The sequence below is a fragment of the Prionailurus viverrinus genome, chromosome A2 (genome assembly GCF_022837055.1).
Source record: "Prionailurus viverrinus isolate Anna chromosome A2, UM_Priviv_1.0, whole genome shotgun sequence".
Lineage (NCBI taxonomy): Eukaryota > Metazoa > Chordata > Mammalia > Carnivora > Felidae > Prionailurus > Prionailurus viverrinus.
In genome coordinates this window covers 64,599,326-64,615,027 of record NC_062562.1, presented here as the reverse complement: position 1 = coordinate 64,615,027, position 15,702 = coordinate 64,599,326, and the positions used below count along the sequence as shown (strand labels likewise).

Below are 15,702 nucleotides of genomic sequence, written 5' to 3'. Positions count from 1 at the left end.
CATAGGTGGTGTCACACACTCTTCCGAACTTAGGTGATAAAACACAATCTTCCAGGCTCAGTGCAGCACAGAAGTCGACCTCCTCAAAGGTGGTTTCCTCTGTTCTTCCCACGAAGCTTCTCTCCGGGGCTGGGAGGTCTTACTTTCGATCCCACCTGGTGCGTGTGCACTTCCCTCCCAATCAAGCGCCATCTGTCCATCAAACACCGGCAGCTGACATTCGACACCAGGCTGTCCTCAGCAGGTGGTCGTGCGTCCCACTCACTCAGTTCCCACCGCCTGCTGCCCAGGGCTGGCCCGGGTGCTGAGCCTCATGAGGCGGCCTCGCTCGGCCCGCCAACGCGCACTCAAAGGGAGGGGCGAGGGCGGGGGGGTGGGGGGGGGCGGTCCGTGGTGCTCCTCTCGCTCCAGAACCTTCAGCAGGGCGCTCCCGCTCCCCACAGCTCCCTGGGCGGCGCCGAGGTCCCCGGGGCGCAGCCGGGCCGCTGCATGGTGGGCGGCACCGCGCCCCCGAGGTTGGCGTCGAGGGACGCTGGCCACGCGGCCGGCCCAGCCCCGCCCCGCGGAAGCGGCGACCCGCCCTTCCGGCCTCTCTTCCGGTCCGGGCCGGTGGGCGCGCGCCGATTAACGACCTTATGCGCCGACGGTCGGCAGGCGGCGGCGGAGGCGAGTGGATGGAGGCCTCGGGCCCCGGCTGGGCGCGGCGGGGCTGGCGGCGGGCCCGGGCCGCGGGCTCCCCGCTCTCCCGGGCCGCGGTCGTCCTCCTGCTCTCCGCCTTCATGGCGCGGGCGTCCTCGTCAGGTGAGGCGCAGGCGCCCGGGCGGCGGGCTCTCTCCCCCCGCCCCCCTCGGGTCACGTGCGCCCGCCGAACCGAAGAAACTCCGGTACCGGCCATGGTGGGGGGTGTGTTTTCTTGGAAACCCGCGGGGGAAACGCGCGTTAGCGCGGGGCAGCGGCTGACTCCGTACAGGCAGCAGGGCTCCCGGGTTTGAAGTCAGATGGGCTGTGAAGCAGCCCCCCGATTGGCCCCGGGCGGTTTTCGGCCCCACAGGGGGTTGGTTGCACACGGAGCTTTGTGATCATCCGTGGTCGCGGGGCTCCATCTACTGGTTTTAGTCGTAAAACGGGGGAGAGACTGGGATGTTCAAGGGTTTGACGTGTTCCCGCCGCCCTTTGTCGCCCTCTTTGTGCCCCAAGAAGTTCCATCCTGTTTTCAAAATGTTACTTCGGTTATTGGCCAACACAAAAGTGAAGCAGGAGTTTCAGCCGGTGTCCTGTAACTGGAAAGGTGGTGGCTGCGTTGTTTAGCCTTCAAATGTTAGACTCTTTTTTTTTTTTTTTAAATAAAGTCTCTCCCAGAATCGAATAATAAAAAGCACAAAAGGGAGTTGCTTAAAATGCTACAAGTTGTACAAAAGAAGAGAAATGAGAAAAGAAGCCCTCCAGGAATGTAATTGTAGAGGGACTGTGGAGGAAGGCATGGGCTAAGGAGGAGAAAGGAAAGAAATGGAGTGAATAGACATTCCGAGCTATTCCAAAGTCTAGGCGTCAGGGCTCGTAAGGTTCTAGGATATGTAAGGAGTAGCCCGTAACCTTTAATTACCCAGTAGGAGAAGGATGCTTCTTGACCCTGACCCTTGGTCTTATGCTAGATGTGATGGGGTGTGTGTGAGCTACCTGTTGATCCGTTGACAAGATCAGACCTGAGGATAGAATAAATAGAACAAAGCAGGCAGTGTCTAGTATGTAAGCTCTGAATAGAAAAGACTGATACTTACATAGCATCTGATAGTTTGGGTTCAGCCCCTACAGTAACTGTAAATCTGCAGTTCAGTCCCATTTTGCAGATGAGAAAACTGAAGATGCTAGAGTTTAAGGTGACTTTCCTAAGACCAGTAAGTGGTTTTCTGACTTTGAATACCATACTTGTTTCTTTGCACTCTCCTCCCTCTCTGTTAAATGTTTTTGGGTATATGCCTTACTGTGTTTTTTTTTATAGTGCTCCTACGACTTGGTCAGTGCACACTATTATGCCCATTTGCTCATTCAGCAACGACCGAAGAATATCAGAATATATTGTATGCAACTATTATTATTTAGTTTGTACCATGTGCAAGATGCTTGGTACTGGTTCTTCATAGGTTGACACAAACATAGGTTCTACCATCGATGGAGTCTATAACAAGAAAAATCACATGTGTACATAAAGAACTGTAATACAATGTACAGTGCATGTCATTGAAGAGGTGCTGGTGATGGAAGCGAGGGAAAGTAAGTGATCAGGACAGACAGGTTTCAAGGAAGAGGGACTTGTGATTTGGGTCTTGAGGCGTGGGGCATTGGGACTTTAAAAACAGAGTTTTCTGAGTGGATGTAGAAAAAAACCAGGGATGAGATACAGTAGGGGGAAGCAGGAAGTAGAGTAATTTCGCTGGCATCTCTTCAACCGAGATCAAATATACTCTACTAAAGAATACCCTGGAATTTCTAATGAAGCAGATTGCTGATCGTTTGTTTTTGTTCTTGATAGCTGGATATTTGATTCGATTACCAAGAGGTTTTCGCTTGACCCAGGATACGGTGAAAATAGTGGGATCGTCAAATTTTCCAGGTATTAGCGAATAGATGTTCAGTAATTTTAAGAAAGTATTTATCATTTGTTTAGGTTTTATCAATCTCGTCCAAGAGGCTAATGTTGTGCAGACACCTTAGTCTCCTAAGGTTCTTTTCCTTCTATGGAAATGGATTTGAATTGTTTCCATATAGTTTTATTCATCCAGGTCTGATTCTGTTTGCTGTAATTGCTTAAGTGGGCCAAGTATAGTTATTTCTAGAAGTCATGTAATTAAAGTTGCCTATAGTGTTTCTGCTTGTTATTGTATAATTTTAGCCATTATATTAAATGTATGCAGTTCAAATATGCTACAGTTTTTTCAGTTGAAAAGGATTTGGATTTATAAGCTTTTGCAATAGTCACATGAGAAGCATAGCAACTAAAACTTTTTTTTTTTTTAACTGAGGTAAAGTCACATGCCTTAAAATTCCTCCTTGTAAGTGTACATTCCAGTAGCTTTTAGTATATTGACAAGGTTGTGTAACCATCAGCAGTATGTAATTTCACAACATTTTGGTATCTCCACAAAGAAATGCCGTGCCCATTAAGCAGTCACTCTCCAGCTGCTGGAAACCACTAATATCCTATTAATTTGCCTATTCTGGACCTTTATGTAAGTGGAATCATACATTTTGTGCTGCTTTGCATCTGGCTTCTTTTACTTATTATAATGTTTTTGAGGCTCATTCATGTTATAGAAAGTATCCGCACATCATTGGTTTTTGTGGCTGAATATTCTATCCTATGGATGCACCATGGTTTCCACTTTTTGACTATTTTGAATAATGCTGTTACAAACATCCCTGAAAAGTTTCTGTGTGATCATGTTTTAAATTCTCAATATACACCTGGAACATACGGCAACTCTATGTTTATTTGAGGAACTGCTGAACTATTTTTCAGAGTCTTCATTATTTTACTTTCACATCAGCAAAGTATGAGGACTCAAATTTTACAGCATCCTTCCCAGCATTTGTTATTGTTCATCTTTTTCAATCATAGCTAACCTAGTGTCTGTGAAGTGGGTTTTCATGTGGTTTTGAGTTACATTTCCCTAATGTCTAATGATGTTTAAGATCTTTTCGTGTGTTTAATGGACGTTTGGGTATCTGCTTTGCATAAATGCCCAAGTCCTTTGCCCGTTTTTTAGTTGAATATATATACGTATATGTATATATATATATATATGTATATGTATGTATGTATATATATATATATATATATATATTGAGTTGGAAGAGGTTTTTTCTTTTTCTTACATTCTGGATGCTAAACCCTTGTTAGATATTTGATTTACAATTTCTCCAATATTATAGATTGTATTTTCTTTTTTTTCTTAGTAGAATCTTTATTTTATTATTTTTTAATATAGTTTATTGTCAAGTTGGCTCATGTACAGTGTATACAGTGTGCTCTTGGTTTGGGGGGTAGATTCCCGTAATTCATCAGTTACACACAACACCCAGTGCTCATCCCAACAAGTGTCCTCCTCAATGCCCACCACCCATTTTTCCCTCTCCCCGACTCCCCACGTCCACCCTCAGTTTGTTCTCTGTATTTAAGAGTCTCTTATGGATTTGCCTCCCTCCATCTCTGTAACTATTTTTTCCCTGCCCTTCCTCCATGGTCTTCTGTAAAGTTTCTCAAGTTCCACATATGAGTGAAAACATACAATATGTGTCTTTCTCTGACTGACTTACTTAGCATAAGACCCTCCACTTCTATTCACGTTGCTGCAAATGGCAGGATTTCATTCTTTTTCATTGCTAAGTAGTATTCCATTGTCTATATAAACCACATCTTCTTTATCCATTCATCAGTTGATGGACATTTAGGCTCTTTCCATTTTTTTCCAACATAATTTGGCTATTGTTGAAAGTGTTGCTATAAACGGTGGGGTACATATGCCCCTATGAATCAGCACTCCTTTGGATAAATTCCTAGTAGTGCTATTGCTGGGTCGTAGGGTAGTTCTAGTTTTAATTTTTTGAGGAACCTCCACACTGTTTTCTTAGAGCGGCTGCACTGTGGATTGTGTTTTCACTTAAAAAAATGTTTTTAAAGACTTTAAATTTTAATTCCAGTATAGTTAATATACAGTGTTGTATTAATTTCAGGTGTACAATATAGTGATTCAACAATTCTATAAATTATTCAAAACCTATCAAGATGTGTGTACTCTTAATCCCCATCAACTATTTCACCCATCCCCCCAGTACCTCCCTCTGGAAACCATCAGTTTGTTTTCTGTAGTTAAGAGTCTGTTTTTAGTTTCTCTCTCTCTCTCTCTCTCCTTCTCTCTCTTTTTTGTAGTTTTATGGTTTTATTAACACAAACGCAACGTGCACACAAGTTGTCTATTCATTTTCTTTGCTGCACAAACTGGCATTGGGATTTGTGACTCTGATGGCCAGCTGGGCTGCTCTTTCCACAATGGCTTTGCCATTCTTAGAAGAGACATTGGGAGCAGTTTCTGCACATAAGACTAGTTGCACATCAGCAGCTCTTCATGCTCCTTGACGTTGTGGACCAGGAACTTCTGGAAGCAACTCCAGTGTTGGGCATCAGGATCTGGCCCTTGAATCTCCTGCACACCCTGTCCCGATCCCCTGGGTTTCTGCTATTGCACTTCATTTTGACATATCAGTCTGGTGCTAGATGAACTTCATGGTCCTCTTTTTAATGATCTTGGGCTGCACCAGGGGTCTGAGGGTGGCCTTGATGACTGTGCCAAGGAAGAGTGGGGGGAGGGACTTCTTTGTTCATTTGTAAGCAACCCAAATGACCATTGTTAGATGAATAGGTAAAGGAGACGTGGTACATATACACAATGGAATATTACTGAGCCCTAAAACAGAATTAAATCTTGTCATTTGCAAGGATGTGGATGGAGCTAGAGAGTATAATACTAAGTGAAATAAGTCCGTCAGAGGGAGAGTCAAATACCATATGATTTCACTCGTATGTGGAATTTAAGAAATAAAGCAAACGAACAAACGTGTTTTCAGTTTTTTAATAGTGTGCTTTAAAGCACACATCTTAAACTCTGATAAAGTCCGGTTTTTATTTTTTTCTTTAGTACCAGTGTTTTCAGTGCTATATCTCGGAAACAGTCCTCTAATCAACAGTCATAAAGTTTTATTTCTGTATTTTCTTATAAGAATTTCATAGTTTTGGCTCTTACATTTAGGTCTTTAATCCCGTTTTGAATTAATATTTGCATATGGTACGAGACAGGGGTCAAAGTTCATTCTTTTGCATGTGGACATCCAGTTGTTCCAGTACCATTTCTTCAAGAGACTTTTCTTTCTCTGTTGAATTTTCTTGGTGCCTTGTTGAGTAGAAGTTTGCCATAGATGTATGAATTTTTTCTGGACTCTAAATTCTATTTCATTGCTATCAGTCCTTTTGCCGGTACTATGCTGTCTTGATTGCTGTTTTGAAATCATTAAGTGTGAGTCCTTCAAATTTGGTCTTTTTCAAGATTGTTTTGGCCATTCTGGGTCTCTTGCAATTCGATATTAATGCTAGAATCAGGTTGTCCATTTCTGTAGAAAAGCCCATTGGGATGTCAGTAGGAATTGCATTGAAAGTGTAGATCAGTTTTTGTAGCACCACCAACTTAACCATATTCGTGAACATAGGGTGTCTTTCCATTTATTTATTCTTCAGTTTCCTTCAGTGATGTCTTCTAGCTTTCAGTGTACAGGTCTTGTGCCGCTTCTGTTAAGTTTATTTCTAAATATTTTATTCTTTTTTATGCTGTTGTAAATGGAACAGTTTTCATTATTTAGGTTTTGGATTGCTCATTGCTATTATGTAAAAATATAATTGAATTTTTCACATCGATGTTGTGTCCTGTCACCTTACTGAATCATTTATTTAGCTCAATATTTTTAGTTGGTGGGGAAGTCATTTCTTAGGATTTTCAAATATAGTTTTATTTTTTCCTTTCCAATATGGATGCCTTTTATTTTCTTGGCAGTTGCTCCAGCCAGAACCTTCCGTTCCATATTGATAATAAATATGCATGTCTTAGTCCTGATCTTAGGGGGAGGGAAAGGTTTTAGTCTTTCACTATTAAGTATGGTGTTAGCTGTGACTTTTTAAAAAAAAATTTGTTAATGTTTATTTTTGAGAGAGACAGAGACAGAGCATGAGTGGAGGAGGGGCAGAGACAGAGGGAGACACAGACTCTGAAGCAGGCTTCAGGCTCTGAGCTGTCAGTACAGAGCCCGACGCAGGGCTCGAACTCATGGACCGTGAGATCATGACCTGAGCCGAAGTTGGACGCCCATCCGACTGAGCCACCCAAGCGCCCCAGCTGTGACTTTTTTGTAGATGTTATTTATCAGATTGAGGAAATCCCTTCTGTTCCTAGTTTGTTGAGTGCTTTTATTGTGAAAGGGTGTTGCATTTTGTTAAATGCTTTTTCTGCATACATTGAGATGATTGTGTGTTTTTTGTCCTTTATCGTATTGACATAATGTGGTATTACAGTGACTGATTTTTGTATTTTGAATTAGCCATGCATTCCTGGGATAAATCCTGGCTTATTATGAAGCATAATTCTTTTTCATGCTGCAGGATTGGCTGCTACTATTCTGAGGCCTTTTATGTCTATATTCATAGGGGAAGCAGTTCTATAGTTTTCTTGTGTTGTCTTTGTCAGAATTTGGCTTTAGGGTAATAGTGATTTGATAAAATGAGTTGGGACATGTTCCCTTCTCTTCTAATTTTTGGAAGAGTTTGTGAAGTATTGTTGTTAGTTCGACTTGTTTGGTGAAATTCACCAGTGGATTCATCTGGTGCTGGGCTTTTCTTTATAGAAAGAGTTTTGATTACTAATTCAGTCACTTTCCTTGCTTTTGGTCTATTCAGACTTTGTTTTTCATTGTTTCTGGTGAGAAATCAGCTCATTTGAGGACCATATGTATGTAACAAGTTGCTTCTCTTGCTGCTTTTAAGAGTCTGTCTTTTGGGACTTGGGCAGATGATTATGATGTGTCTGGATGTGGATCCCTTTGAATCTGTCCTAGTTTGAGTTCATTGAGCTTTTTAGATGTGTTGATTCATGTTTTTCATCAGTTTGGGGGATTTTGCCATTGTTTCTTCAAATATCTTTATGCCTTTTTGCTCTCCTCTCTTCCATGGGACTTTTATTATGTATATACTGGAGTGTTTGATGATTTCCCACAGGTCTCTGGGTACTGTTCATTTATCTTTATTATTTTTTTCCCTCTTTCTTACACTGGATACTCCCCAATTGATCTGTCTTGAGGTCTTTGGATTCTTTTTTCTGCCTGCCTACATCTGCTTTTGATTCTTACAGTGAATTTTTCAATTCAATTATTGTACTTTTTAATACAGAATTTCTTTTGTTTTGTTTTTTGTTTTTGATAACTTCTGTTTCATTATTGATAATCTTTGTTGGGAGGAAGACATTTCCATACCTTTTTTTTAGTACTTAAGACATAATGTTCTTTGATCATATTTAAAATAACTGTTCAGTAATTCCAAAATTTGGGCTTCCTCAGGGACAATTTCTATTGATTGCTTTCTTTTTTTCCTACCTATGACTATATCTCCCTGGTTTTTGTGTGTTTTTTTTTTTATGTTTCATATATTTGGTTAAAAACTGGACTTTTTAAGTAATTTAATGTGGCAACTCTGGAAATCAGATATTGATGTTGTTGGTGTTTGCTGTTGTTGTTTGTATGTTTAATGACTTTTCTGAACTAATTCTTTACATTTTGTGTTGTTCGTCATGTAGCCACTGAAGTCTATGCTCAGTTAGCTTAGGCCAATCATTGGATGGAGATTTCATGAACACCACAGCCAGTCTCCTGGTCTTTGCAGAGGCTCTGCGTGCTGGTTGGGGCACACCCTAAATATTAGCTAGCCAGAGCATCAATTTCAGCCACACGTTAAGAACTTAAGTTCTTGTTCTTGACTGAGCATGCTGAGTCTTAGGCATGCACCCCCCACCCCCTGCCCTCTGCCCCATGCATGCATGTATGTGGTCTTCTGCTTTGCTAGGAATATGTTAGAACTTTCAAGCTCCTGTGGATGTCATTTCCAGCTTTTCCTCATAAGCTTATTGGTTGCCCTGCTGTTTAACCCAACTGTTACGCACTGCATCAGGCATTTATAAAGTTAAATGAAACTCTCTAGTTGCTTTTGAAAAATACTTTTTGGGAAAAGGCTTCTTATAGTGGTTGTGCTTTGCGTTAGATCCAGCAAAGACAGCCTTGTTGGAAACTGCCAGAGAAGTCCAATAATGGCATTCTCTGGGACGGAAGCATAGAAGTCTTGCCAACCCTGTTGGCCCTTCTAGTGGCTACCAGGGTGCTCGTTCTTACAGTGATTGGTGTAGCGGTGGGCAGAGCTAAGGCAGAGCTAGGGAGGGGGGCGATGGGAATAAGGAAACTTACAGTGCTACCAGCGCACCTGGATCCTGCCACAAATTGCCACACAGTGGTTGGATTAAACAACACAATTTTATTGTCTCCCAGTTCTGGAGGGGAGAAGTTCAGTCACAGAGACAGGGTTGATTCTGCTTGAGGGCTGCGAGATCTGTACCAGTTCTCCTTTCATGGCTTGTGGGTGGCCATCTTCTTCTGCCTGTGTCTGTTCACATCACATCCCCTCTGTAATTTGTATGTGTGTCCAGATTTTCCCCTTTTATAAGACACCAGTAGTATTGGATGAGGCTTGCCGTAATGACTTCATTTTAACTTTATTACTTTTCTTTTTTTTTTTAATGTTTATTTATTTTTGGGAGAGAGAGACAGCAAGCAGGGGAGGGGCAGAGAGAAAGGGAGACGCAGAATCCGAAGCAGGCTCCAGGCTCTCAGTTGTCAGCACAGAGCCCGACGCGGGACTCACACCCGCAAACCGTGAGATCATGACACGGGCTGAAGTTGGACGCTTAACCGACTGAGTCATCCAGGCACCCCTAACTTGATTACTTTTCTAAAGACACTATGGCCAAATAAGTTCACATTCTGAGATACTGGTGGTTAGGGCCTAAACATATGAATCTGGGGAGAGGCATAATTCAACCCATCATGCCAAAGATTCAGTTGTTTTTCTTGAATAAACTTTTCATGAGTTGCCTCAAGTCTTTGAGTAATTTCCAGAGCTCTGAAAATGTTGATCCAGACAATTTCTGTCAGTTTTTGTATTACCTTTATGAAGGGGATAATTTTTAGAGTTCCTTACTCTGCCATTTTCACTGATACCACAACTTTTTATCACAGTTTTTGTTTTAAAACTCTAATTTCTAAACTTAAATTGTAAAACATGTATCACTGATTTCTTTTTTATTGCTTTTTAAATGGGATATGATTACATTTATTCTTAATAGATGGACATTTCAGTTCAGTGTGGATTTCTTACAGCACATAGATTATTCTACAATGTTTTACTACTTGTGCCTACGTTTTTATTTTAACGTTTATTTATTTTTGAGAGAGATTGAGAGAGAGAGAAAGCGAGCAGTGGAGGAGCAGAGACAGAGGGAGACACAGAATCCAAAGCAAGCTCCAGGCTCTGAGCTGTGAGCACAGAGCCTGATGCGGGGCTCAAACCTACTAACTGTGAGATCATGGCCTGAGCCAAAGTCGGACGCTTAACCGACTAAGCTACCCAGGCATCCTATAGAACAAAATTGCTTAAAATTTAACAGCAATTAATGATATAAAACAAATAATTTAAGCATACAGGGAACTTTCTTAACCTATGGAAGAATATCTATATCTAATAGCTATATTCAGGGGAGATTGGTTCAGTTGGTTAAGGGTTGGACTCTTGATTTCAGCTCATGTTTCATATCAGGGTTGTAACTGTTGAAGCCTACTTAAAAAATGAAGGAGTGAATGAAGGAGTGAGTGAGCGAAAGCTGCATTCAGTAACCATCACACTATATGGTGAGACTTGAGAGACCGTCTCAAGTTAGGCAGAGTTTTGATTCTCAGATACAACTCTTTACTGGATCACAAAAAGCTTTGTATTTGGTGAATCAGTGAAATGTTGGCATGCCAAAACCTTTTCTACTCATAAGCTGATTTATGAGTAAATTCAAGATAATTGAATCTTTACTGTGTTCCTTTTGTATTTCCTAAAGAATATAATTTTGGCTTGTTTAATGATCAGGATTCTTTGAATTTTAAAGCAAAGTGGGAAAAATGCTTAACAAAATCAAAGCATATGTTTATTTTTTGACTTTTTAATCGCATTATAACTTTCAAATTCAGTACTTTGTATCACATCAATGTGAATAGTTATTCTGCTAATATAAACAGATTTATTGGTTCCTTTCAGGTTTGGTGTCTTTGCAAAACAGATACAGTCTAGTATAGACTAGTTTTAATACTTTGTAATTAAAATAATATCCTGAGAATAAAATAAGTTAGTGTCATGAACTCTGCATAAAAGCCCAATGCATTATTTTCAGATTGGTAAACCCGCATACACCCCCAAATATAATACATGTGTATATTTTTGAGTATTAGTGATCATATGGAATGCAATGAAATTTAGTCCTTATCAAGTAATTGCAGTTACCCAAAGAAAAGTTATAAAAACATGCAACGCAAACTACAAAAATGTGAGGCATTATAGAGCATAAAATGATACAAAATATTATTGGAACATTTTAATGTTGTATTTTCAGTGAAAGTATATGTTATGCTTCATCAAAAGAGTCCACACGTGTTATGTGTAACCCAGCGACTGCGAAATTCGGAACTGATAGATCCATCATTCCAGTGGCATGGGCCAAAAGGAAAAATTATTTCAGGTAGGCTTTTGTTTCTATTATAATTCAATGGATATGTCTGAAATATACTCAGAACACAGAATAGTCATATCTCATACATATGTATATGTTTCCTCACTTGTTTTTTCCTGTGATTTCCCTTTGGAGTTAGAGTCTAACAGTGCAGGTGGTATAGACATTTTTTGCACATCTTAATCTGAGATAGAGACACTTGATGACTGTTTAAGAGTTTGGGGAATTCTCTGAGCACCTATATTCCACAAAAATGTTACTTTTTAAAAAGTTCTTAGAGCCATTTTGGTTTCTTCATTCTGACTTCCGTTAGTCAAGTGTGTACGAAGAAGCAGATATAATTCTGGTTTTTATTGACAAATACAAATGAGCCCTTTGAGCTGCAGATTTATAAACATGGTTTTGTCTTAAACAGCACCACATAGGGACAGCTCAGGTCTTTAGTAGAGTTTTTACATTTTTTGATCTTATATTTTTTCTGACTAAAAACCATACCAATGTGGATTATATTTGAATTTAATTTCAATATTAGAATCTATTAAAAAAAAGACCGTATTTAGCTTTTCATACTTTGGTATTAAAAACATGCATTTAGATATACTGCATGGTTTGACCGTGATTGTGTATTAATGTATGACTGGTGCTGTGCTTACGAAAGAGGAAACTTAGTAAATCAGTTACTCATCCAGAGGAGAAGACAGACTCGAGAGACAGATGTGAATGGTAGCCTTATGGTTTCAATAAATTTTTGAGGAAACAAGATCTTAATCTCACGAAAGTATTTTTGTTCCACATAGCGATTACTATTGGTATGACTGGTCTGATCAACATTTGCTCCATTCAACTTCTTTTGTTATTTTGAAATGCATTATCTTTTTTCTAATCTTTCATTTGCTGATCTGTTTTTGCAGTGTAGTTTAAAAAATATAAATCAGCTTAGCTGTTCTTGTGTTCAGCCTTGCTAAATACCAGCTTAATGAATTTTCATCCTAACTATGTGTTCAATGAAGCACTTAATCATTTTTGCATACCATCCGGGAAGTTGTCTTTATTGCTCTGTTTACATCTGTTTACATTTTCTTTTTTCTTCCTTCCTTTCTTCCTCTCTTTCTTTCTCTCTCTCCCTCCCTCCCTCTCCCTACTGGTATTTGGAGAGAGTGCCTGTAGACGGAAACCTGGGGGTTTATTTTGTTATGGTGGTTGGGGGAAGGCATTATATTCATACCAAGACTTGGCTCAGGAAACATTCATAGGAAACACTTGTTTCGTAATAGGTTTTAATTCATATTTTTATATAATTGAATAATCTTAGCCGTACAGTTCTGAACTATTTATGCTGATTCTGAAGAAGCTCAAGGTTTAAATAGTTACTCCTCTCTAGGTGAGATGGTTCTTCAGAGTGAAGTACTCAGCTCTTAGTGAGAAGTACTCAGCTCTTAGTGAGTGCCTGCCTGGGGGCTGCACTGTGCTAGGCTTTGTGTAATGTCTCTGCCTCATTGTACTAACATAGTAGGAATGGATTAGCAGAGATCAGTGACAAAAAAATTCCAAGAGATCGGGCACTTAATAGAAATCAGTGAAATGGGCCAGGTATAGAAGCATCCAGTACTGATGATGTGATCAGATTTTATTTTTACTGCTCTGTGATAGTAGCACATTATGTAGTACAAGCATGTAGGTTAGTATATTTTACATTGGTGTTAAAACTCCATAAGTTCAAAAATAGAAGCATTTAAGTATTGAATTGTTTTTTTACAATTTGTTACTCCTTTGATTCGGAAATTGAAATCTGAAACATTTTCTTCTCTAAGATGCGTTGCCAGTCTTGTAGTTTATCTTGAAAAGTATAGTATGTGATTGAATTTTGAATCCTGCAACTAAGAGCAATATTTTATTTTACTCACTTTCATAAAGGAAAATAGACATTCAGATGTGTAGTTATTTCCAAGTAAGGATTAAATCATGTTAGTACAGTGGTTTGTTTTTTTTTTTATTTATAAAAACTATTCTCAGGAAATTCGGGTGTTGACATCATCATCATATTTGAGATTTCAGTGCAGGATCACATCATAATTCACTGTCTACCAGTCTGCAGGCTCATTAGTTCTATCATTATCATTTCAGAAAGATCTGGAAATGTCTAATTTTCCTAAAGCTTGAAAAATGGAGAATCTTTTTGGACACTTATAAATATTCCAAAGATAGTTTCCCTAAAAGTTAGCAAAAGAAATCATGTAATTGTATAATTACTTGCACATGCCCCTGGAGAGAAACATTCAGATTGTTTAGATGGGTTGTAAAATATAGGGGACCTATGTTAGATTTGTTCGGTCCCCCCCCAACCCTGTCTCCCTACCTTCTCTCCCTCTTTCTCTTCTTGCCCCCACTCCTCCTCTGTTTGTCTTCCCATATTTTAAAATTTTTTTTTTCAACGTTTATTTATTTTGGGACAGAGAGCGACAGCATGAACGGGGGAGGGGCAGACAGAGAGGGAAACACAGAATCGGAAACAGGCTCCAGGCTCTGAGCCATCAGCCCAGAGCCTGACGCGGGGCTCGAACTCACGGACCGTGAGATCGTGACCTGGCTGAAGTCGGACGCTTAACCGACTGCGCCACCCAGGCGCCCCTGTCTTCCCGTATTTTTTATTCACAAACAAAATGCATTTTTTGCAAAAAGACTTGTACGTCTTACCCCAACCCTGATCCCAACCTGATGAATTAACTCTTCTTGGTGGTGGGCTTCCCCATTTTTCTAAATATATCTAAGCACATACACACATGAGTTTTACCCAGTAACTACACTCTTATTATTCTTCTTGAGATTGAAGATGACATTCTATCCTGTACTATTTTTTATTGAATGAATCACATCATGTGTACAGATGTATATAAGATATATGCAAGTCACGATATGGTAAAACAGACATCCTAGAACCTGCAGGATACACCGTTACGAAGACCGTTGCACTCCTAATAAGATGCTTAAAAATCCCATTTTTCTGTCCCCGAACACTGGTCAGGTAAACACTACTGTGAACATTTACAGAATTATTCCCTGGCTTTTCTTTATGTGTTTGTCATGTGTATAAATATACCCACAGACACGTTTATCCATACTGACCGCCCTCTGCAGTACAGTACAGTCATTCTGTCCATTTTGGGTGTGAAAAAACTGAGGCATTGAGAGAATAGGATGCTTACTGAAGTCCTCGGCCTCTGAAGTCCAGCTTCAGAGTTCACAGATACAGTCTAAGTGAGGGAGGAATGGGATTTTGATTTTCCCTTTTCATCATTTTGTGAGTTTTTGGTTTTTTGTATCTTTTAAAGAATTTGCCCAATTTAGAGTCTTCTTTCAACTTGTTGAATTTATGTGCATAAAGTAGTTACGATACTGTCTTACTATCTTTTTAATATATTCAGGATCTATATGACGTGCCCCATTCTGCCTGATATTGGCTCTGTCTTTTCTCTTTCATTTTGGTCTCTCTGGATACAGGTTTAAAAATTTTACCAGTCTTGGGATGCCTGGGTGGTTCAGTTGGTTCAGTGACTTCAGCTCAGTTCATGATCTCAAGGTTCCTGAGTTCAAGCCCCATGCCAGTCTCTGTGCTGACGGCTCAGACCCTGGAGCCTTCTTCAGATCCTGTGTCTCCCTCTCTCTCTGCCCCTCCCCTGCTTGCACTCTCTGTCTCTGTCTCTCAAAAATGAATAAACATTTAAAAAAAATGTTCTTACCAGTTTTTTCAAGGGACCGGCTTTTGGTTTGATTTATTTTTCTCTCTTATTTTGTTTTTTTTTTTACTTTCACTGATTACTGGTTTTATTTTTATTATTTCCTTTCTTCTATTTGCTTTGGGTTAAATTTGCTTATCTTTTGTTGCTTGTAGAATTCTGGATTGACAGTTTATTTCTTTCAGCATTCTAAAGATGGCCCTCTGTATTCTTTTTGCTTGCATAGTTCCTAATGAGAAGTCTGCTGTTATCTTATCCCTGTCCTTCTGTAGACAGCATGCCATTTTATTTCTGACTGAATTCAAGATTTTTTTCTTTGCCTTTCATTTTCAGTGATTTGAATTTTACGTACCTCTTTTTTTTTTTCTTTGTATTTTGCTTAGTGTTCTCTCAGCTTCTTGGATTTTTATTTTATTTTATTTTTTATTTAAAAAAATTTTTTTTAACGTATATTTATTTTTGAGACAGAGAGAGACAGAGCATCAACGGGGGGAGGGGCAGAGAGAGAGGGAGACACAGAATCGGAAGCAGGCTCCAGGCTCTGAGCCATCAGTCTAGAG

General features: G+C 39.8%; 1 protein-coding gene across 2 annotated transcripts in view; it reads left to right on the top strand.

Moving 5' to 3' along the window:
* Positions 1–604: 604 nt before the first annotated feature.
* ZPBP (zona pellucida binding protein) overlaps positions 605–15,702 on the top strand; it is a 113,392-nt gene continuing 98,294 nt past the window's right edge. The window contains exons 1-3 of one of the 2 annotated variants that reach the window (XM_047826540.1): positions 611–801; positions 2,531–2,611; positions 11,292–11,417. In XM_047826540.1, coding sequence (XP_047682496.1) covers positions 636–801; positions 2,531–2,611; positions 11,292–11,417 — 373 coding nt within the window. In that variant the 5' untranslated portion in view covers positions 611–635. Of the gene's footprint in view, positions 802–2,530; positions 2,612–11,291; positions 11,418–15,702 lie in introns of both variants that reach the window. The other variant, XM_047826548.1, reaches the window with a different exon arrangement.